At 41.2% G+C, this 22,727-nt stretch overlaps 1 protein-coding gene across 1 annotated transcript in view; it reads right to left on the bottom strand.

The window, feature by feature from the left end:
- ATP2A2 (ATPase sarcoplasmic/endoplasmic reticulum Ca2+ transporting 2) overlaps positions 1 to 17,274 on the bottom strand; it is a 61,065-nt gene extending 43,791 nt beyond the window's left edge. The window contains exons 1-5 of the mRNA XM_060310303.1: positions 16,541 to 17,274; positions 15,820 to 15,837; positions 15,652 to 15,734; positions 8,108 to 8,212; positions 3,443 to 3,581 (exon numbers count right to left, since the gene is read on the bottom strand). Of these exons, the coding sequence (XP_060166286.1) occupies positions 3,443 to 3,581; positions 8,108 to 8,212; positions 15,652 to 15,734; positions 15,820 to 15,837; positions 16,541 to 16,658 (463 nt within the window). The 5' untranslated portion in view covers positions 16,659 to 17,274. The remainder of the gene's footprint in view (positions 1 to 3,442; positions 3,582 to 8,107; positions 8,213 to 15,651; positions 15,735 to 15,819; positions 15,838 to 16,540) is intronic.
- Positions 17,275 to 22,727: the final 5,453 nt, after the last annotated feature.

The raw sequence follows: 22,727 nt of genomic DNA on the forward strand, positions 1-22,727 counted from the left end.
TCGTTGCCTAGTAGTATGACAATAGTGTTTAATAAAATGTTCATATCTATCTAAAACTAGTTGCTCGTATCTATCTAAAACTAGTTACCACCTCTGTTCAGCATTCCTCAGAATGGTCAAAATTCAAAAAATAATACTATACAAGAGCCCAATGTCCAAGCATTGCATATGCTTTTAGCAATTAGTATACAGCGGGGGAAGAGTCGGAGGAAAAAAGTGTTAACTATCAGGACCTGTTAGACTCCTCACAAAGGATTCAAAAACAGGTGAAATCGGAATAGGGTTGAGAATGTGTACTGCTTAGAACAATTACTATTGGTAATAAGTAGATTCACCTAAGATGAGGAATTTAAACTCATGTTTTAATATTTTTTTTGAATATTAAAAGAAAGGCAGTGGGGCTTCCCTGGTGGTGCAGTGGTTGGGAATCTGCCTGCCAATGCAGGTGACACGGGTTCGAGCCCTGGTCCGAGAAGATCCCACGAGCCACAGAGCAACCAAGCCTGTGCACCACAACTACTGAGCCTGCACTCTAGAGCCCACACACCACAACCACTGAAGCCTGCGCACCTAGAGCCTGTGCTCTGCAATGAGAAGCCCGCGCACTGCAATGAAGAGTAACCCCTGCTAGCCACAACTAGAGAAAGCCCGAGCGCAGCAACAAAGACCCAACTCAGCCAAAAAAAAAAAAAAGAGTCCTGCATGGCTAGAGCATAGGGAGTTGCATAAGATGAAATCACAGAAGCAAGCAGGAGCTATACAATGCAAGGTCATTTAGGGTCAAAGAAAAAAATTTATATTTCTGGTGCAAGAGAGAAGCCACTTAAGTGTTTTAGCAAGTGAATAAACATGACCTTTAGGAAACTGGCTTCTGTGTGGAAAGAAAACAGTAAAGGAAGGCAGAGGCTCTTTAGGACACAATGACAATGTCAGTGTGAGGTGATGGTGGGACTGGTGTGGTGACTGAGGAAAAAGTAGTAAACAAATTTGGGTGTGTTTTGGAGACAGAATCAACTGGTCTTAGAGACAGAATAAAAGAGGAAAGAATCAAGATGATTCCCAAGTTTCTCTCAGTTAACTAGTTGGTAAGAGTGACTTACTGAGACAGGAAAGACTGGAGAGAACCAGAATTCAGAGAAAAGAGAAACCAAAACCACCTCCATTGAAGAGAAGCTGGTCTTAGTTTATTCCTTCAAAAGGGAAGATGATGCTTTGAGGATCAAGGTTACAGTTTCCTCTGACGCTGTAAACCACTGCCATCTACTGATGCAAACCAAGGATAAACACTTTGGGGGTGATTTCTCTAAGTTTTCAGATACATTGAATATACTGAAATAGCTTAAGTAGCACAAAAAATTCTTACAATATCTTAATTTGACAGGCTGAAAGTATATTACCAGACTAAGCTGGAGAACTGGAAAACATACAAAGTCAAAAAGAATCTTGTGCAATATTTAGGTGACCTGCAAGTGCACTGACCACATATATATTTGTGGAAAGACAAACTATCTTCCTCTAATGTTTCCTTCCTCAGTTACTAGCACCATCACCACCCGGGCACCTAAACTAGATATCCTGCCAGTATCTTTGATGCCACACCCTACTTCACATCCACCCCAATATCTATTAAGTTATCAAAACCTGTTGCTTGGCACCTAAACCTGAGGCTCACTTTTCAAACTATACATGGCTGTAATTCCTTGCCCAAGGGAGATTCAGAGTTAATACTTTGGGTTGAGACCTGGTAAAAACTTTTAAGGAGGGTCCCCAGATAATTCTGATGTGCACCCTTGCTTTAAAACTCCTACTTATAAACTCAAAATCTTCCCCTCATTATTCTTAATGCTACAGCCTTCGTTATTGTTTGCTCTCATTAACCCTTACCTATCTCCAGCCTTCCCATTCTGACCTACTTCCTACATCACCACCAGAATTCCCTAAGTCATATTTTTGCTGTAAAATCCATGGTGACAAAATGGTTAAATCTAAATAAGGTCTACAGATTAAAAAAACTGATACAATACTGTTATCTACTTTCAGTAGTTAACTAGAATCATATTAAAAGAATGCTCTAAATTTTATAAAATAATCACTCAAGTATTTAGGAGTAAAGAGGCATCATTTCTGCAACTTACTCTCAAACAGTTCAGACAAAAATGTGTGAATGTATAGATACAGACTGAAAGAGGATAATGCACATGTGATAACAAACATTTGGAGAATCTGGGTAAAAGCTAAATGGGAACTCTTACTAGTCTTGCAACTTTTAAGTCTGAAATTGTGTCAAAATTAAGTTTAAAAAATCCACTGGCCAAAACACTTCATTCTGAGTTGTACTTTTGTTAACACTATTAAGCAAGCTGTTAGGTCATTTATACAAATTTTGCTGTCCTAAGTAATCAACGTGTGGGTACACAGGCAACACTATTCTTTTACTGGAAGACCTATGACAAGGTAATTTACTTTTGTTTTTCTTCTGTTTTTCGGCTGCGCCAGGCAGCATGCGGGATCTAGTTTCCCTAACCAGGGATCAAACCCGGGCCCCCTGCATTGGGAGGGCAGAGTCTTAACCACTGGACCACCAGGGAAGTCCCGGTAATTTACTTTCAAAGACCAAAACTGCAGAGCACAGGCCAGGAGACTCAGCACTGAATTCTCATTACAATGAGTAAGACAAAGCACAATTTCCCCACAAGTCAGTGTAAAGGTGTTACTATGAGACAATTCACAAAAAGAAAACAAGTATTCTGAGCTCAGGAGGGTGTGAAAAACCACAATGATTTGAATAACCCAATGTAATAATTCCCCAGCAAAAAGATTACACAGTTCTGATTGGCTCCAGGGGCATTTGGGTTGCCTGAAAACATGGCATTGACCTATAGGAAAGAGGACCTTTTTGAGATCTGTGTAGAGCTCTGGCATTGCAGTGGATTCACTAACTCTTTAAAGCCCAAACCTAGATCCCCGGCTCAGTGTTATGTCAAAGTATTCTTAAGTAGAGCTTTTAAAGTCATGAGATTACCCTTAGCCATCAACTAGGTTTGATGGTTCCAAGATTGACCTATTTGTGCCAAGAACCAAAACAGGAAAAACTATGTAGCCATTAACTAGTATTCTACAAACTGCTCACTACAACTAACTGTCAAATCAAGATTAAGTTCATTATCTCACCTGCACTAGTGTTCCACAATGTACTAAAAGTAATAAGCACAATAATTCAAAACACCTTGTTTAAAAAAAAAAGATAAACACATCAACATGAAGGGAGGTGCCAAAACACTTTGAAAATTTTACAGAAAACCTGATTTGTTTGGATAGCACTAAAAATCTGTTAACGTAATTGATACACGAGCCTAACTTTTAAAATTCTTAAGTATGAGCCTTCAGAAAAGGACTGTATTCAGATATACAACCTAAAATAAAAATGACAAACTGAACTCACCAGCAATTTCTACAATATCACCAGGAACTATGTCTTTAGCTTTAATCCGCTGTACACTCTTCCTGTCTTGTCGATACACTTTGCCCATTTCAGGCTCATACTCCTTAAGGGCTTCGATTGCATTTTCAGCATTTCTTTCCTGTAAAAAAGAAAACAAAAGATAACAGTAGTAAATACAGCCTGCCACTGCCAAGTGTTTCTGGCCCTAGGAATCAAATTTTAGAGTTGTAAACTAAACTTAAAAAGAAAAAACACAGGAGATGCATATTAATGACATTTGTAATAAATGATTCACATCTTAAGGTAATAACATTAGGCCCTTATGATTTTGTATTAAAAATGAAAAAATAAGCACCCGAAGAAGGGTAAGGAGATAAAAATCAATGGAAAGAAGCAGTTATTAGAACCTGCTGTCCCTATGCACACTGGGCAACATGGCCCTCACCTTCAGCTTCACACACTCACATCATTAAATCAATCATGACCCCCATGAAAGGTGATGGTCTGGGGTTGGACTGCCCAGGCTCAACACAGGCTTTTGCATTCAAAAGCTATGTGACTGTGGATAATATGACATACAGCTTTATGGCCTACAAAACCAGGACACTAACAGTACCCACCCTCAAGGGTTGTGAGGATTTACAAGCTATGTGTAAAATGCTTAGATTGTGTTTTGGCACATAGTGAATGCTTTGAGTGATGAATTAAGAAAATCCAGTTACGTCTCACAAATTCTAAATCTCTCACCAGTACTAAAGACCAATAAGTGGCCGGAAGCACTGCCAGTCACATACCATATTTACCATAATATTATATATAAACATGTCAAGACTTAGTCACACACAATTTTTTTTTTTTTTTTTTGCAGTACGCGGGCCTCTCACTGTTGTGGCCTCTCCCATTGCGGAGCACAGGCTCTGGACGCGCAGGCTCAGCGGCCATGGCTCACGGGTCCAGCCACTCTGTGGCATGTGGGATCTTTCCTGACCGGGGCACGAACCCGTGTCCCCTGCATCGGCAGGCGGACTCTCAACCACTGCGCCACCAGGGAAGCCCGACACACAATTTTTATTTCCTAATTTCAAGATGAAAGATGCAGAATTAAAATGAGCCATGTTGAAAAAAAAAAAAAGCTAAGGGAAAGTTCCTTTGTGGGGCGGTGGGGGAGTATGTGTGAAATCTGCCTTTTCTCCTTTTAGAAAATAAGCAATTAGGACTTCCCTGGTGGCACAGTGGTTAAGAATCCGCTTGACAATGCAGGGGACACAGATTTGAGCCCTGGTCCGGAAAGATCCCACATGCCGTGGAGCAACTAAGCCCATGCGCCACAACTACTGAGCCTGCACTCTAGAGCCTGCAAGCCACAACTACTGAGCCCGTGTGCCACAACTATTGAAGCCCTCGTGCCTAGAGCCCGTGCTCTGCAACAAGAGGAGCCACTGCAATGAGAACCCACACTCCACAACGAAGAGTGCTCACTGCAACTAGAGAAAGTCCCCACACAGCAACGAAGACCCAACGCAGCCAAAAATAAACATAAAATTAATTAATTAAAAAAAAAAGAAAATAAGCCATTAGAAGGAGCAAATCTACAAAGCACATGCCCAGTTGAGGTTACTCAGTGGACAAAGGAAATAATTCTTTCATTTCTCTCACATCTTTGCTCTCCAACCTAAAGCTCTTCAGTTTAACATTTGGATAAAATTTATGCTCGATAACATGCAATCTAATTTTTCACACTGTGGTAAAAATTAAGTCCCCAAACCTGCTTAAAGAGAATTTAGATGACACAAAACTGAAAGCTAATGGCATGTGTCTAACTTTTTATGTATGCATTCCTGAGAAAGTACAGGAAACCTTAAATTTGGAAAGTTCATGATAAGAATAATTTAAATCCCAATCAGATCTGCTTGAAGAATGAGTCTATCTGTATCACCTTATAATTAACAGAAATACCAGCATATCTAACTCAAATTAATGTCACTGACTAAAAGGTCCTTCAGGTTAAGTTCAAATGTTACTGATACTGTAGAAAGAATAAATTCTGAGCATTGTTGCTATTCAATTATTCAACTTTGAAACTACTTTTTCCTCAGGATTTTCCCCCCTGAATTTATGAACTGTGGCAGTTTTATTTCTCCTTCCTCGAGGTCATGTCAGGTAGAGTTTAATTAGACTGACCAAAATTAAGATGTCCAGGAGCACTGTATTTTGCTTCTATTAAAAATCAGGGAGGGACTTCCCTGGTGGTCCAATGGTTAAGTCTTTGCTTTCCAATGCAGGGGGTGCAGGTTCGATCCCTGGTCAGGGAGCTAAGATCCCACATGCCTTGTGGCCAAAAAACCAAAACATAGAACAGAAGCAATACTGTAACAAATTCAATAAAGACTTTAAAAAAAATGTTCCACATTAAAAATCAGGGGGACTTCCCTGGTGGCTCAGTGGTTAAGCATCTGCCTGCCAATGCAGGGGACACAGGTTCTAGCCCTGGTCCAGGAAGATCCCACATACCACAGAGCAACTAAGCCCGTGCACCACAACTACTGGGCCTGCACTCTAGAGCCTGTGAGCCACAACTACTGAGCCCACCCGCCTAGAGCCCGTGCTCTGCAACAAGAGAAGCCACCGCACCTCAACAAAGAGTAGCTCCCACTCACCGCAACTAGTGAAAACCCGCGTGAAGCAACAGAGACCCAACACAGCCAAACATAAACAAATTTATTTAAAAAAAACAAAAACAAACAAACAACAAAAAACAGGTCAGCTTGGGGAAAAACAAATATACCTAACTTACTATGAACAAAAACTTAGAAGACCTTCTAAGGTTTCCTTTGTTCTAAAAGTTACAACTCCTACCTCCTCCAGTCAAACCTAAATAGGTCTAAGTGTCATTCCTCAAACACACTTTGTACCTCTCTGCTCATGCCACCCCCTCTCTGGAATATTCTCCCCAGCTTCCACCCACAAAAGTCCTATTTCTTTATAGTTCCCCCAATTGCTTGTCAGCCTTCCTTGATGACACTGATCAGAAATACATGCCCCACCCCTCCCAAATACTACCTTACACTATAATTATAACTTTCATTACTTCCAGAAAAGCAAGAACCCTATAGTATTTATTGCTCATACCCTTCTGTATATTATGTAATAGGATATCCATCAAAAATATTACTGTTTTCTTTAAGCTAAGACATATCTAAAAGTCCTGTGAAAATTGCTGTAAAATTTTACTTTGGAGTTCAGATCAGCCTGACCCTGGATATAAATCCCAGATACTCTATGTATGTACTATCTGTATGGCCTTTGATAAGTCAATCACTCTGAACTTCTATGTCACATCTGTCCAATGGGAATATCATCTGCCTTACAAAATCACTCTAAGCATGAAATGGGAATATGTATGAGTTATCTACTATGTAACTGACATAAATTAATTTAAAAATGCATATTACTAACTTGAGAAGGACAATCTAATGCTATATATTGTTTCTTTTGCCTAAATTATTCACAAAAAGATCGTTTCTATTTAAATAAAAGCAATTTAAAAAAATCAAATGTAGCACAATTAAAAATTTCTTCTAAGTAGGCTTCCTTCTAAATGAGCTCACCACATAAAGGCCTTCATGTTTATTAATAAGATCAGAAGTTTACAATTCCAATAGGATTAAATATGTTTATAAGATGCTTCCACTTTAAGAATGACAGATACACTCTATTTTAGTCCTGAAAGAGGTGACTATATCTATCAAACATCTAAAAGATCAATACTTAAAAGATGAATGAGAGGGACTTCCCCGGTGGCACAGTGATTAAGAATCTGCCTGCCAATGCAGGGGACACGGATTTGATCCCTGGTCCAGGAAGATCCCACATGCCACGGAGTAACTAAGCCAGTGCGCCACAACTACTGAGCCTGCACTCTATAGCCCCCGAGCCACAACTACGGAAGCCTGCGCTCCGCAACAAGAGAAGCCACCGCACTGCAATGAAGAGTAGCCCCCGCTCACCGCAACTAGAGAAAGCCTGCACACAGCAAAGACGACCCAACACAGCCACAAATAAAAAGATGAATGTGAAATATTAGTCTGGGTTTGTTAAAATATATCAAAAACAAAAACCTAAAAGATCCATAGTCTTAAAAAAGTTAAATTCTCAAACTAGCTATCTGCAGAAGACCAATCATGCAAATATGGGGCAGACGTGTGATCCCGTTATGTTTCTGTAGTAAAATCAGCTTCCATTCTGTGAATAAGAAAGGCCTGGGTACTGGGCAGTTAAGGGAAAATAGCCAGGAATATGCTCTGAAGGTAAAATTATTTAGGATTTAAACAATTTTTATAGCTAAATACACACACACACACACACACACACACACCCAAGGAGAATAAAAGTTTTTCATAGGAAGCAGCTAGAAAATATAAAGAGAATACTGGTCGTCAAATTTTCTGGTTTTCCTTAAGTAGCTTCTTTATCCACTGTTCTTAATTCCATGCTACCATGAAGGATGAGCAATTTTAACAGCAAAGTATATATGCATGAGGTCTAAAATTTTGCCATTAAATAAATTAATAGATAAAAAACACATGTAGTTCCACAGATTGTTTTAACAGTTTAAATCACTTACGTAAATTACCAAAATTTTGCAATACAGGAATTTTTGCTTACCTGCCATACACCCACAATTGCATTGGCTACTAATATAAGTAAAATCACAAAGGGTTCTACAAAAGCTGTAATTGTTTCTTCACCTTCTTCAAACCAAGCCAAAACCTAAAAGAGAAATGGCACGCGTTAGAACTGTAATGTGTTCTTACAACAAAAGTGGCTGGCATTAAAGGAATTATTATGATACATAAAATCTCTTTTCTTACCATCCTTAGAAACAAAAGGTAGCAAAATGTAATGACATAAACAACAAGCTTCTATCTTGTTCCCAATAATTCTTAAGACTCAAAACTATAAACTTCTTAATAATACCCTTAAGAACTAATTTATTTTTTCATGTAATAATTGGTTTAAAATCCAAAACAAATACTTTTGGGGAACTAAATTCCATTCATTTTCTGTGTATATTTTTCAAAAGAAATAAAACAAATTCCTGATTTTGTTAAAGCAAAAGGCAATCATGAAACTTTGTTAATTTGGTTAATATTCACATCAAATAATACCTATGTGGCACAAATTCATAGTAAAAACAACTTAATCATTGACTCAAAATTAGAGTATATAAACTGCTAATGTCCCACGTATTTTCAGTGGTGTTGCTGAAGGTCATTACTGCAAGGTTGTTCTGCGATCAGGAATGTATTTTGAAGGTTATCCTCCATAGGATATCTAGTACAGGAACACAGCTCTTCAGAGATGACATAAATCCAAAAATGTTATACCTGGGCACAGAACACTGTCCCAAGAAAAATGAGCAGAGAATTAACTTCTAGCTCACACAAGCCACACTATACTTTCTAACTGAGCAACCCTAAGAAGAGAGAATCCAACACAATGAATCTTAAAATAAATAACATAGTAAAAGAGGCATCTAAATGGTTAAAAATTTAACAACCAATTTTTGTGGAAAACTGCCAATCCAAAAAGGATGTTAAAGGTATCTTATGATACAGTCTGGGAGGTAAGATTTGCCTTTGCCTTTTAACACTGCTTAAAATGTTTGTATATTCCACAATGAAATCTTTTCTTTAAAAGATCTATTCAGTAAACAATGAAAGCACTGTTTCTGATACTTTTTAATATTGTCAGATATGAGGTATGGCAATAATGAAGCCATCTGACGACTACATTTGTACCTAGTGGAATACTATAAAATGAGCTTTGACACAAACAGCAAACAACCAGAAAGATGATTAAGGTAAGACCCAACATGAATTTTGCAAGTAAATGACGGTAACGATGAATTAACAACAAATATCAATTTGTTAGGCAGCTTTGCTCACCACTATACCACCAACAAAAGAAATATCGTATCAATTTGAGCAGGAAAAAAAACAGGAGACCCAAGGCCAGGTCCTGAAAGACGCCAATCACCACTGACAGCCAATGAACCAGGGCAAGCAGAACACCAGAATGAATATAAATTGTTCCTGCAAGCTTTCAGCTGGGCATTCCTGGTGTTAAGGCCAGGCCTAATGGCAGGATGAAAACTTCTCTAGGAAGTTATAAATTTTGATAGATGCAAGATCACAGCTGCTTTGATGCTAGCCTTTCAAACATTTGCCAAGGAGAGCTATCAGAAATAAGAAACTTAATTAGCTCTTGGGGGAGAAAAATTGCTCAACTTGAAGAGTAACTAGGACCTTTAGAAAAGGTCAGTGAGGCATTAGCAACTGTAAGATAAGCTTCACACCTTGTTAAATCGGGTATGAATTTCCCTCTTGGCAGCTAGGCGGGAGGAACAAACTTAAAGCAATATCCACATAAGCTGGAACAAAGGAAAAGACTAAAGAAAGCAAGCAGTGACAGGACTATCAAAGCAAACCTCTGCTTTTCAAGAAATGTGTGGTTCCTTTGCACAAGTGGTATTTATCCATAATGCAATAACCCTCATCTGTATTATGAAGTAGCATTTTCTTCCACTATGTGACTTTAAATGTTTATGTGTAAGAAACACAGGCATTCATAGTTATTTGAGGGTTCTGGACAATGTATAATTACTGCCTGATGAGAAACTAGTGGGCAAATCTCTTAGTGTGGAAGGGCAGTGCTGAACCTATTTAACACTGACAACTACCAATTTTCTAATATTTAAAAAAATATTTTGAAACCCACAAATAACCCAAAGAATTAAGTGCTACAACTCAAAATAAAGATGAACCGTATTTCATTTACTGCTAAGAATCAATCCAGTCAATCATGTTCAAACCACATGGTGCAGTCCTTCATGGTTTTGTTCTATTGAAAAGAAAACCTCTCTTGCGTAAATGGGAAGATGATGCTGACCGATGGAAGATCCCATGAGATGGGGAAGAGGGTAGTGAAGAGGGAAACTGGATGAGTGACAAATTACTATGTCTTATTAGCATTATAGTACAGTCAGTTCATAATTATGGTTACCAGAAGTTATACAAAATATACAGGGGGCAGAGAGAATGTTTCTAAAAAATCTTTATTGAGAACAGGTTGAATATAAAGGATTATCTGTTTGTATTTCCTTTTGTTGATTATTCTACCCCCAGGGGTCTAGAAGAGTCTCTGGTACATAGTTGATGCTCACTATATATTTACTGAATAAATGCATGAATAAACAAAACAAAATCTCATACAACATCTAAGGTACAAGTCCCTACCTGGCAGTCTATGAACTTAAACATTAAGAGAGCAAAAAGGTAACCAACCTCATTAACAATATCAAAGGGAAGTGGAAGGAAAAGCTACTGCAGTATAATTTTAGGCATAGTGTTTCTTCTTCCTTTGCTTTGCACTATTAATACAGGAACAGTACTTCTGGGGCTTACAGTATCCAGCTACGGCAAGTTCAAAAGTTTCAAACTTGTCAATCCTATTCAAAGTAAACACTTGCTAGGTTACTTTATTTATTTTACTTTATTTATTTAATTCCCTGACCAGGGATCGAACCTGGGTCCTGGCAGTGAAAGCACAGAGTCCTAACCACTGGGAATTCCCTTGCTAGGTTACTTTAGACAGGGTAGGGTATCTTCTAATTGTTATATGGAAGACTGATCTCTGTATATCACCATAACTTCTGAGAGTACAGCCGAAAGATGCCAGAGAGCGGGGTTTAATGAATTAAGCAAATTTTAATCCAAAGTAAAAAGGGATGTTCTGGTATAAACTAGGAGACAGTCACGGTACCATGACTCAGTTATCTACACGTCAGGATAATGTGCAGAGCTCTTAACAAGAACTTAAGAAGAAAATGAGAGATCATAAGCACATTCTTAAGACTGAGGGTCTTAAAACATGTATCAGGTCTGCATTCCTCCTTGTATCCTTAGAAATTTGCAATGCCTTAGGGCACTCAAACATTTGTTCAATGAAGGAAAAAATTTACATCAAGAAATTTAAAAAGAGGAAACAAATAAGAAAGTATCACCAATAAGTGTTATAGCAATTTTCTGAAGTGAGAAACAAAAATTCTTTCAGCCATTATAAAAAGAATAGTATGAATTAGACTATAGATTCTCTTGTGAACCAGACATAAAGCTTATGTGAAAACACTCTTCAATAGTTTCAGATTTGAAAATACAATCTTATTTAAAAGAAAACAAAAAACCCCATACACATTCACCTTTCAAACCATATTTTAAAGACAGGCTCTAAATAAATTACTTAAACCAATCAGTAAACTGCCCATTTTGTCCTTCAAAATAATTAAAAGAAAACACAGGAAAAATTTAAAGTCACTACATTATCAAATACTTCTTGAATATATCTTACTGAGAAAACAAGAGTAAACAAATTTCATGTATTTTGAAAATGCTACAACACAAACTCATCCAAATATTTGTTAACTCAAAAGCACTAACCTGGGACACTTCTCTAGTGGCGCAGTGCTTAAGAATCCGCCTACCAATGCAGGGGACACAGGTTCGAGCCCTGGTCCGGGAAGATCCCACATGCCGTGGAGCAACTAAGCCCGTGAGCCACAGCTACTGAGCCTGCACTCTAGAGCCCACGAGCCACAACTGCTGAGCCTGCGTGCTGCAACTATTGAAGCCCACACGCCTAGAGCCCGTGCTCTGCAACAAGAGAAGCCACCGTAATGGGAAGCCTGCGCACCACAACGAAGAGTAGCCCCCCGCTCGCTGCAACTAGAGAAAGCCCGCGCGCGCAGCAACGAAGACCCAACACAGCCAAAAATAAATAAATAAATAACAAATTAATTAATTAAGTAAAGAAAAGCAGCACTAACCTAGGTTCTAAAAGGAATTAAGAATCCCTTCAAAGGTTCCAGTAGGAAGAAAAGACAAATTATTCAAATGTAAATCAAAGTTGAGAAATGCCCTGGTCTAAGAAAGTTTTATTAGCATTTTAGGGTCAATCTAAGTAACTGAGATAGGGAAATGGGGGTGAAGGGTAGAGAAGCTTATGCAAATTGTGTTACCAGAGAGGACTTTATGATTCTGACAGATGAGACAAATATGGTCCTCAAGCTCACTTCCTTCAGGTTAACTGTCACCTTAGACACCTCTCCTGACCGCCCTATTTGAAAACTGCACTCCTTCCACAGGCTCCCCTATTCCGCCACCAACAACCATGTTATTTTTTCCCACAGCCCTATCTCCAATCCAACAGTTTATTATATATTTTACTTTTATCTGTCTCCACTAGAACGTCAGCTCCAGGTAAGAGACAGTGTATTTCGTTCCATGCTGTATCCCCAGTGTTTGTGCCATGTACCTAAGGTGCTCAATTCCTAACAAAGCAGGGAAGAGAGAAAAGAACAGGCATTCCAATTAAGCAACCATATGATGTGTTATATGAAGGGCAAAGCTGGTGACCAAGGGGAATGGAAAGAAAAAGTGAAAAGGATAGGAAGGTACTGAATGTCAAGTTAAGGAATTTCTAATGTTACTTCACATACAATGGGAGATATATAGCTCACTTCTTCCAACCCAAGTGACAAGTTAATTAAACTTTATCCCTACAGGTCACAAGTATAAAACATTAATGCTGTTTCTACTTTCTGCCAACGCAAAATATTAACTATGGTTAACAGTTTACTACTTAGATATTTGAAATATATCACTAAAGCCTAGTATTTCTTAACTTGAGCAGAACCTGATGATGTATCATATATAGATTATAAAAACTGCCTATCTGCTTCTCCATAAGAGCATGTATATTTTACCATTTTTCCTTTTAAACGAATAGGAATGAACTGACTACCACAAAAAACTCAGTGCTCTTTTCAAAGGTAAAGAAATGTGGAATGAAAAGGGTCAAGCATAATGTAGCAGTAGTGCTAATCCCACATGAAGAAAATCAACAAGTTTTATATCTGCAATTTCTTGATCAAACAAAACAAAGCAAATTAAGTTACAGTACTTCCTAAACAATAAATGTTTAAACTTTTCTGTTTAGCAACCCATAAAATAAAAATGTAACATAGTTCATTTCCTAAGCAATAACTCCATGTAGTTACCAAAAAGGTAACTCAAATTTCAACTCCAAAATATAGCTCTAAAAAGCTATAAAAAGCCAACATCCTACCTTACAACAAAATTAAAGCTTTTATTTAAAAACCCATTTGAGGGAATTCCCTGGCACTCCAGTGGTTAGGATTCGGGGCTTTCACTGCTGCGGCCGGGTTCATTCCCTGATCAGGGAACTACAGATACTGCAAGCTGTGCAGCACAGCCAAAAAATAAAATAATAATAATAATTTTAAAAAAACATTTGAAAATGCCCAGAAGATTTAAGCTCCTTACTTCAAAGTAAAACTCACATCATTATTTCAAAATATTAATATAAAGTCACTCAAACTGGCCACTCAAGAGATCCTATACAATCCAAATAGTCAATAGCTTGTCTACTGGAAATAAGGCCACCGATGTTACAACACTGCCTTAAATTACACACACAAAATAACGCAATAAAAATTTATTTTATCTCTTCTTGTATATAGCAGCTGATTAACTTCTAAGAGATCCCCGATGACCTTACTGAAGCCCAGTATTAAAACTACCAAGCTTGAGACTATTTTAAAATTATGTAGCCAGCTTAAACATAAACATTATACTACCTCAAACACATTATTTGTTTTGTTCCACGACAATGTATTGAAACTAATTAATCAAACAGCTCTATTCCTTTATCTGAATTGGTAAAGCAGCAGCCACTTACTGAAGAGGAATTTTTTTTAACCAAGAAAAACAGACACGTATAAGGTATGGAGTGACTAATTCAGGATGCTTAATGATTTGCTATGATACTCTCTTAATTTTATTCAATGAAAACCGTAGAAAACATTCGTGAGGAATTAATTATTAACAGCTACACATCACTTGGCTAACACGGCATGACATATTAAAGTCTCATGGCAGAATCTGCGTACAGAAACTCCAAAAAAGTTCACCTCATGCCAAGTTTTTCCCTTCACCGAAAGTAAAGAAATGCCCACTGCTTCATGTATTTAGTTCTCAAAATAGCCCTCTAGGATAAGGTTGTCAATAAAGACAGAGGTAGATCCCTGAGGCCTGCATGCTTACAAACACACAAAAATGAAATCTTGAAGCTGTGTCAAGTTTGCAAAGCCTGAAACAAGTTATCGCACTGAGTGAATTTCACTTCCCATCTTGGTTTTTATAAGAACAGAATACTGTACTTTAAGAACAAAAGGCATCTCATGCTGTTAGGATTAGGAACATCTGTGTCCTATTCATGACCATTTTTAGGAAAACTTCGAAGTTCAATGCCCAAGAAAAAAAATGCAATAAAAAAATCAATATTGAACACAAAAAAAATGTTAATAATAACCTAGAATTATCCTTTCCAACCCCCATCACCTTTCTTCTGCTGTTCTTTGCATTTCACCAGTTTCTTAGCAACCATACAGGACTCAAGCTGGTAAGCACATACAGAACATGAAAAGTTTTTTTTTTTTCTTTTAAGATCTAGAACCAATTGTACTAAACCTTGTTCTCTCAACCTAGGAGCCACTCAAGACAGGGGTCCAATTTAGATAAATTTACCACCCTAAAGGTCAGTGACCAAATTTGGTCAACAGTGGTGCCATCACTGCCGTCATCATTCTTGTCACTGTCAGAAACAACTGTCACCTTGCCATTACCAGGAAGGGAGAGCAACTGGAATATTCCTTTTGTAAGTTCTATTTACAGACTACAAAGAGCCCAACATCATCTTAGAATGATCTTACACAACGGAAGAACCCAAAACAGAAAAGGCCTTCCAATAAAGAACTTTTTGATATTAAAAGCTGATAAACCACAAGAATTTATAAGACCCTGCCTGCCGCATTTGGGAACAATCTCTAACTGCACTGCCAATGTCAGACATCCATTTATTTTCTGTACGCGAATGGCTTCAAATGTTTTACTTATAAATTTAAAATACCTAGGGAATCAAAAAAAAAAAAACCCAAAAACCCCACACAAAACATGAAGAAACAGCTTAAATCTCCAAATATAATGTTCTCACTCAACAGACATTTGTTTCCTGGTTTTTCATCTACGGTATAGTCTCAACTTTTGGAAAGTAAATTTCTTTATACTTACAAAAGATATACATGCTGCCAACAATAAAATTCTAACTAGTAAGTCTTCAAACTGCTCAATCACAAGTTCCAGCAAGGTTTTTCCTGTTAGAAAGAAACATATCTGTTGTAAATGTCATCTTAAGATCAGCACACAAAGTGGGGGAAGAAACGTGTTAAGATTACTCACCTTCTTCAGCCGGTAACTCTGTAGAATGTAGAAATTCACCAGGCAACGTGTCAAGAGAGGGGAAAAAAAAAACATTTTAGCACTCTGTCTTTACAAAAATTACTAAATTATCACTGCCTTTGAAAGACGCACCTAGATATATGAACATTCAACCATATTTAACAGAAACCATACCAAAATGGTACCTCAAGAAAATATGCAGTATTTGTTGTATTGATCTACTCCGAAACGTGAAATCTCATCACCACCTAAGTAAGTCTCCTGAAACAAGGAGTCATTTCAGCCCTGTCATCACTTCTGCCAGATGTGTAACTTTGGGTAGTACAAGAACGGTCAGAGGCATTCTCAACTACAACGCCTCATAAACCGGGTAGGGACGAGAAAATGTCTCGCAGGGCTCAACCTAGATGCAAGAGGCTCATCCCTCCCTCCGCCGGGGCCGGCTGCTGCTGGTGAGAAGCCGCGGAGCTAGCTGCGTGCGGGGAAGGTCAAGGGCTGGAGCCGCGAGGAAGTCGAGAGGAGGCGCAGACCCGACGCCGGAGCCCCCAGCCTGCAACCCCTCTCCCGCAGGGCCGGCGCACGGGCTCAACCCGCCGCCTGCAGCCCTAGTCAGGCGCGGAGCCGAAACCCACGAGGTGGAGCTCAGTCAGCCATCTTTCCTGGCTCTCGGGCCCGCGCCTAGCCGCGCGGCGCCGCTGCAGTCCCGGCGCCGGGCACCTACCGTTGGAGCCCCATCTCTCCTTGAGCTTCTTGACCTGCTCCAGGCTCAGCCCTGTGCTCTCGTTGACGCCGAAGTGACCCAGCACTTCCTCTACCGTCTTTGTGTGCGCGTTCTCCATGGCTGCGGGGGCCCGGCCGGCCTCGCCTCCAGTCCCCGCGGCCTCCTCGCCTCCGCCTCGCACTCGGGCCGCGGGCGCGTGCCACCCCGGGCGCCCAGGCGCGGACTGGTCTCTCCCCCCTCCTTCTCCTACTCCGGCCGCTTCCGCCTCGCCGGGCGCTAAATCACCCCGCACCCCCTCCCCCAGCAACCGCCCCTCTCGCAGCCCGGCCCTCGCCGGCGCCCGCCCCGGGCACAGCTGGACGGTGGGGGGGGGGCCTCCCGACCCTCCCTCCCCTCGTCAGAAGGGAGGGCCTCCTTCACCCTCAACCGCCCGCCGGGAGTGCAGGCCGCGGCCCCTAGGCCCCCTCCCCGTGCTCCTGAGGTGATTCTCGGCCCCGCCCGGGCCGGTAGAGGGGGCGCTCGGTCGACCCCTGACAGCGGAACGGAGCAACGGAGGAGAGCCGGCGGGGTGATGCGCGGCGCGCTCGCCCTGTCCCCTCAGCTCTGCACCCCCGGCAGCAGTAGAGGAAACCGCAGCGGAGGGGAAGGAGGTGGCGTCGGGGACGGCTCCGCGGCGGCTGCTCTAATAGCATTTATCCGCCGCTGCCTCCCCTCTCGCCGCCGCCGCGGCATGTGGACGCCGCTCATTGGCCGAGAGGGCCCAGCGCGGCGCGGGAGGCGCGGCCCCGCCCCCTCCCTCAGGCTCCCTCCCTCCCGCGCGACTTGCGCCCACGCGGCCGCGCAAGCCCCGCCTCCTCCCTCGAACCGCCCCCAGGAACCCGGATCGAAGCCGGCGTGCCCGCGCCCTGCGCGCTCTGATCGGCTGTTCGGCGGAGAGCTCTCCGCCTCTCTTTGGCTAATGCGGATCTCGATTCCCGCCCGGTTCAATCACCTGTAGACGTAGAACCCAGGGAGGTGGAGGGCTCGCGTGGGCTCCCTGCACTCGCTGCCCTAAGGGAACTGCCTACCCTTAAGAGTCGGCCTCGGGTTGGGGTGGGTGATTGGAAAGGCGAGGCCGAGGAACCTTACGAACTCGGTCGGCGCAGAGCTTCACCGAAGCGCGCTGGGGTTGGTGTCCTTGGCTCGTCCCCTTGCCCTCCACCCCTCAGGGCCGCACTGTGCAACCCAATCTGTGTACTTCAGAGCCCCTCTTAGGAACCGAGGGGAGGAATTCCGCAGTTCACTTCCCACACGGCCAAAATCCCTCATCTGTCGCTTCAGGAACACCGCATCCCATATTGTTTTTAATATCACACACAGCCTTTGATAACATGTCTGCATGGAAGTCACAGATTACGCTACTGTAACTGCTAAATAAGCGAGAGTTGTGCTAGAAGGTGCCTCGCTTGGGCATTGATTAAGGCTATTTTCTAGACTGCCCCTTTCCCCAATAGGGGAAAAAAGGACTTTAATCCAAAAATCTATTCTTAAACCACAGATAATTTGCTCTTGAGGTCTGTAGAAAACCTACCTCAACAAGGACCTACAGTATAGCACAAGGAACTCTTCTCAATATTCTGTAATAACCTAAATGGGAAAAGAATCTGAGAAAAAACATATATATAACTAAATCACTTAGCTGTACACCTGAAACTAACACAACATTGTAAATCAACTATAATATAAAATAAAAAGTAAATTAAAAAAAGAAAACCTATGTAACAGCAAGATAAAGGGAATTTCGCCAATATAAAAAAATTAGACAACAGAGAAAAGGACCTTCGCATTGAATTCTTGAGCAAAAGGTGAACACATTCGCATCACAAAGGGCAGTTTTCTTAAGGGACTATGTTGCAGAATGAAGCATTTAGTCCACTTTTGTGTTTGGCTATGGTGTACCATCCACAGGAGCCAAGGCAGAATAAAAATCACCTCAGTTGTCTCAGATGGCTCAGCTTCAGGACTTAAAGTCCTTTAACAGATGCAAATCACAGTACATTACCTAGCTGAAAAAATCAGGCACGTCATTTTGTCATTTCATTTAATTATTTCCAAGGAGTGGAGGCTGGTATACAGTTTTAATTGATACTTGGAAAAGGACCAACAAAACCCTACATGAAATAAACAAAAATTCTAGTGTATGGCAATGCACTAAGAGAAGCAAAATGGAAACTGGTTAGGTCACAGGATTGGAGCCTCTTCCAGCAGGGACACGTGGCTGCACGGTGGGGGTGTGTGGTAATTGAGGGCTGGTGGTTCTTTTCCCCCTCAGACCAGGTCTGCACCACTTCTTTTTTTTTTTTTTTTTTGCGGTACGCGGGCCTCTCACCGCTGCGGCCTCTCCCGCTGCGGAGCACAGGCCCCGGACGCGCAGGCTCAGCGGCCATGGCTCAGGGGCCCAGCCGCTCCGCGGCATGCGGGATCCTCCCGGACCGGGGCACGAACCCGTGTCCCCCGCATTGGCAGGCGGACTCCCAACCACTGCGCCACCAGGGAAGCCCCTGCACCACTTCTTACCAACTCTTCTGCCTCACCCCAGCGAGTGTAAAAGCACTCCAGGCAGGAGGATTGTTACCTTTCTCAGCCTGGAAATTATCTTGAGCATTTGACTTTGGATCTCCGTTCTGTGGCTTGGTCTCTGCTTGGGGTTGTAAGTGCTTCTGCTTCTTGAGTTTCTTGGGAGGTTCCTGATCTGTGCTTTTGTACTGAATGCTCTTCCCCAGATCTTCGAGCTCCTTGTTATTGTTCAGATTTCAGCTTACATGTTACCTCCTCAGAGATGTCTTGACTAAAAGGGCTACCCTCCCCAGTCACCCTCGCTATCACATTATTGTTTTATTTTCTTCACAGCACTTATCTCTGATGTTGTATTTTTTGCTTAGCTGTTTACTGCCTGTCTCCCCCTACTAGGATGTAAGCTCCATGAGAACAGCATGTCTTGTCTAGCTTGTCCATCTTCAGGATATAGGAGTCCCCTGGTATACACTCATCATTTATTGAATGCCTACTATTTGAGTGAATGAAAGAGCCCCACCATCCCTGATCTATCAGTGACTTGCAAAGGGCCTGGCTTTGAGAGGACCCCAGCAAATTTTTGCTGAACTCAAGTTTATTGATTTCCAGTATGTGATGTAAACCAGAAGGCCTCTGAACTACTTGCCTCATGTGAATGGCTGTGAAGGTTAGGCTTAAAACGAACAAACAGGGACTTCCCTGGTGGTCCAGTGGCTAAGACTCAGCACTCCCAATGCAGGGGGCCTGGGTTCGATCCCTGTTCAGGGAACTAGATCCCACATGCTGCAACCAAAGATCCCGCATGCGGCACCGAAGTTCCTGCGTGCCGCAACTAAGACCCAGCGCAGACAAATATTAAAAGCAGACAAACAAAAAACAAAGTGAGGCAGCATTATAGGTTTCTCAGAGACAAGTAATGTCTAAGTTCACATTGGTCGTGTTACCAGACTGTTCTTTGCAAATCTGCTATTTCCTGGAGGTTGGAATACAGGTATTCCTCAATGTACCATGGGATTACGGCCTGATAAACCCATCATAAGTTGAAAATATCATAATTCGAAAATGTACGTAAGACACCTAACCTACTGAGCTTCATAGCTTAGTCTAGCCTACCTTCAATGTGCTCAGCACACATTAGCCTACAGTTGGGCAAAATCATCTAACACAATACCTATTTTATAATAAAGTACTGAATATCTCATGTAATTTATTTAAAGTGAAAAACAGAATGGTTTTAAGTGTATCAGTGTTTACCCTTGTGATCTGCACAGCTGATTGGGAGCTGCAGCTCACTGCCGCTGCCCAGCATCTTAAGAGAGGATGGTACTGCGTATTGATAGCCTGGGAAAAGATCAAAATTCAGTTTCTACTGAATGTGTATCGCTTTCGCACCATCTTGAAGTTGAAAAATTGTAGGTCAAACCGTCATAAGTCAGGGATGGTCTGTATTCCCTTAAACTGAAACAGTGTGCTTTTCAGCCTGGGATTGGCCCCTTCTGTATCACATACTAATTATGCCCTTGGTTCCTCAACCCATTGGTGTCTCTGAAATCTGCTGTTTATTTATTTATTTATTTTTATAATGGTCACAGTGGTTTTTCTTTTTAAATTGAGGTATAGTTGCTTTACAATGTTCTGTTAGTTTCTGCTGTACAGTGAAGTGAATCAGCTCTACGTATACATATATCCCCTCTTTTTTGGATTTGCTTCCCATCTAGGTCACCATAGACCACTGAGTAGAGTTCCCTGTGCTATACAGCAGGTTCTCATTAGTTATCTACTTTATACATATTAGTGTATATATGTCAATCCCAGTCTCCCAGTTCATCCCACCCTCCTTCCCCCCTTGGTGTCCATACGTTTGTTTTCTACATCTGTGTCTCTATGTTTGCCTTTCAATGGTTCATCTGTACCATTTTTCTATATTCCACATATATGCAATATATGATATTTGTTTTTCTGACTTACTTCCCTCTGTATGACAGTCTCTAGGTCCACCCACATCTTTACAAATGACCCAATTTCATTCCTTTTTATGGCTAATATCCCATTGTATATATGCACTACACCTTCTTTATCAATTCATCAGTCGATAGACATTTAGGTTGCTTCCATGACCTGGCTATGGTAAATAGTGCTGCAATGAACATTGGGGTGAAACCTGTTATTTAGAGGTTGCCAAAATTTAGCAAAACATAGCCTCCCAAAGGCAGAAAGATTTACTCTTATGTAGAAATAGACTTATGCTCAATGTATTTTATACACATGCTTCTTGTTAATAAGGTTAAACAAAGTAAGAATGGGTTTTAGAAATACAGTTGACCCTTGAACAACACAGGTTTGAACTGTGTGGGTCCACTCCCATGCATATTTTTTTCTATAATGAATACTGAAGTACTGTATGATCTGCCTGTGGTTGGTTGAATCCTCGGATTTGGAACTACAGATGTGGAGGAACTGTGTATGTGGGCCAACTCGGACTTTCAACCTCATGGAGGGTGGGCGCCTCTAAGCCCCCTGTTGTTCAGGGGTCAACTGTACTCTATTTTTCACCAAGGATTGTAGCTATTTTCAGTCGGTTGGGAACAGGGAGAGGAAAAAAGAGAAACTGTGATTCAGAAAGATGGATGAGTTGATCAAAGAACCTCAAAGGAATTAATAAAGGAGGATATTATCTGGTAGTAGGCAGGCTGGTTTAAAAAGCTAGGTAGATAGAAAAGGCCCAGTAGAAAAGAATGACATGCTAACTTCCCAACGCTCTACAGCCCTCCTGTAAGGCAATGGAGATGGTAAAAGGCAGTCTGTTCCATATTTGGACAGCTCTAATCATTAAAGCCATCTCATTCTGGGCTGAATCCACCTCCCATTAACAACTTCTCCTATACATTGGTTCTTGTTTAGCCCTTTGGAATAACTCTGAATAAGTTTAATCCCTCCTCTGTGTGTGATCTCTTCCAGTACTTCAAGATATTTATTGTACTTTTTAAGAGTCTCTTTTCTCTGCTAAAAAGAACAGCTCTGTCTCTGAGCTGTGCCTTGTATAGCGGGAGTCTGCAACCCCTCAGCATCCTTGTCGTCCAGTCGCGGAGACACCCAACACTGAAGACAGAAGTCTGGAAAGGATCTTGCGGTGGAGTTATCACTGTGCACCTTTGTTTCAATGCTTCCCCCTGCACATTGCTGATTTGTGTTATCAGTTCAAAAATGAGTCCTGTATATATAAACTGCAGTCATTTAATCTTCCCATCGTCTACTTGCACTGTTGATTCTTTTTAACCCAGGCACTGAACTCTGACTGTAATGGAGTGTTCTCCTGTTCATTTTGGCCCATCTTTGCAGTCCGCTGTGGTCTTCTGGAGTCTTCAAGTGATGTTTTAGCCATATGCCCGAACTTGGGTTACACACAAATTTGATAAGCATGACTTCTGTCAACTGCTATAAATCAACTTGACTACAGGTCCCAAAGTCAGGAAAGTAAAAATCTTATAATGCAGTCTCTTGCCTCCTTACCTCCCATGACACATTATTATACAGGTCATTCTTTTGGTTGAGCACCTGATGTAGTCAGCGTGACTTAAGGATCATGATATATGAAAAATACATATTTACGAACTAGACTCAGAACTGGCACAGT

This window comes from Globicephala melas, chromosome 13 (assembly GCF_963455315.2).
Source record: "Globicephala melas chromosome 13, mGloMel1.2, whole genome shotgun sequence".
NCBI classification, from domain to species: Eukaryota; Metazoa; Chordata; class Mammalia; order Artiodactyla; family Delphinidae; genus Globicephala; species Globicephala melas.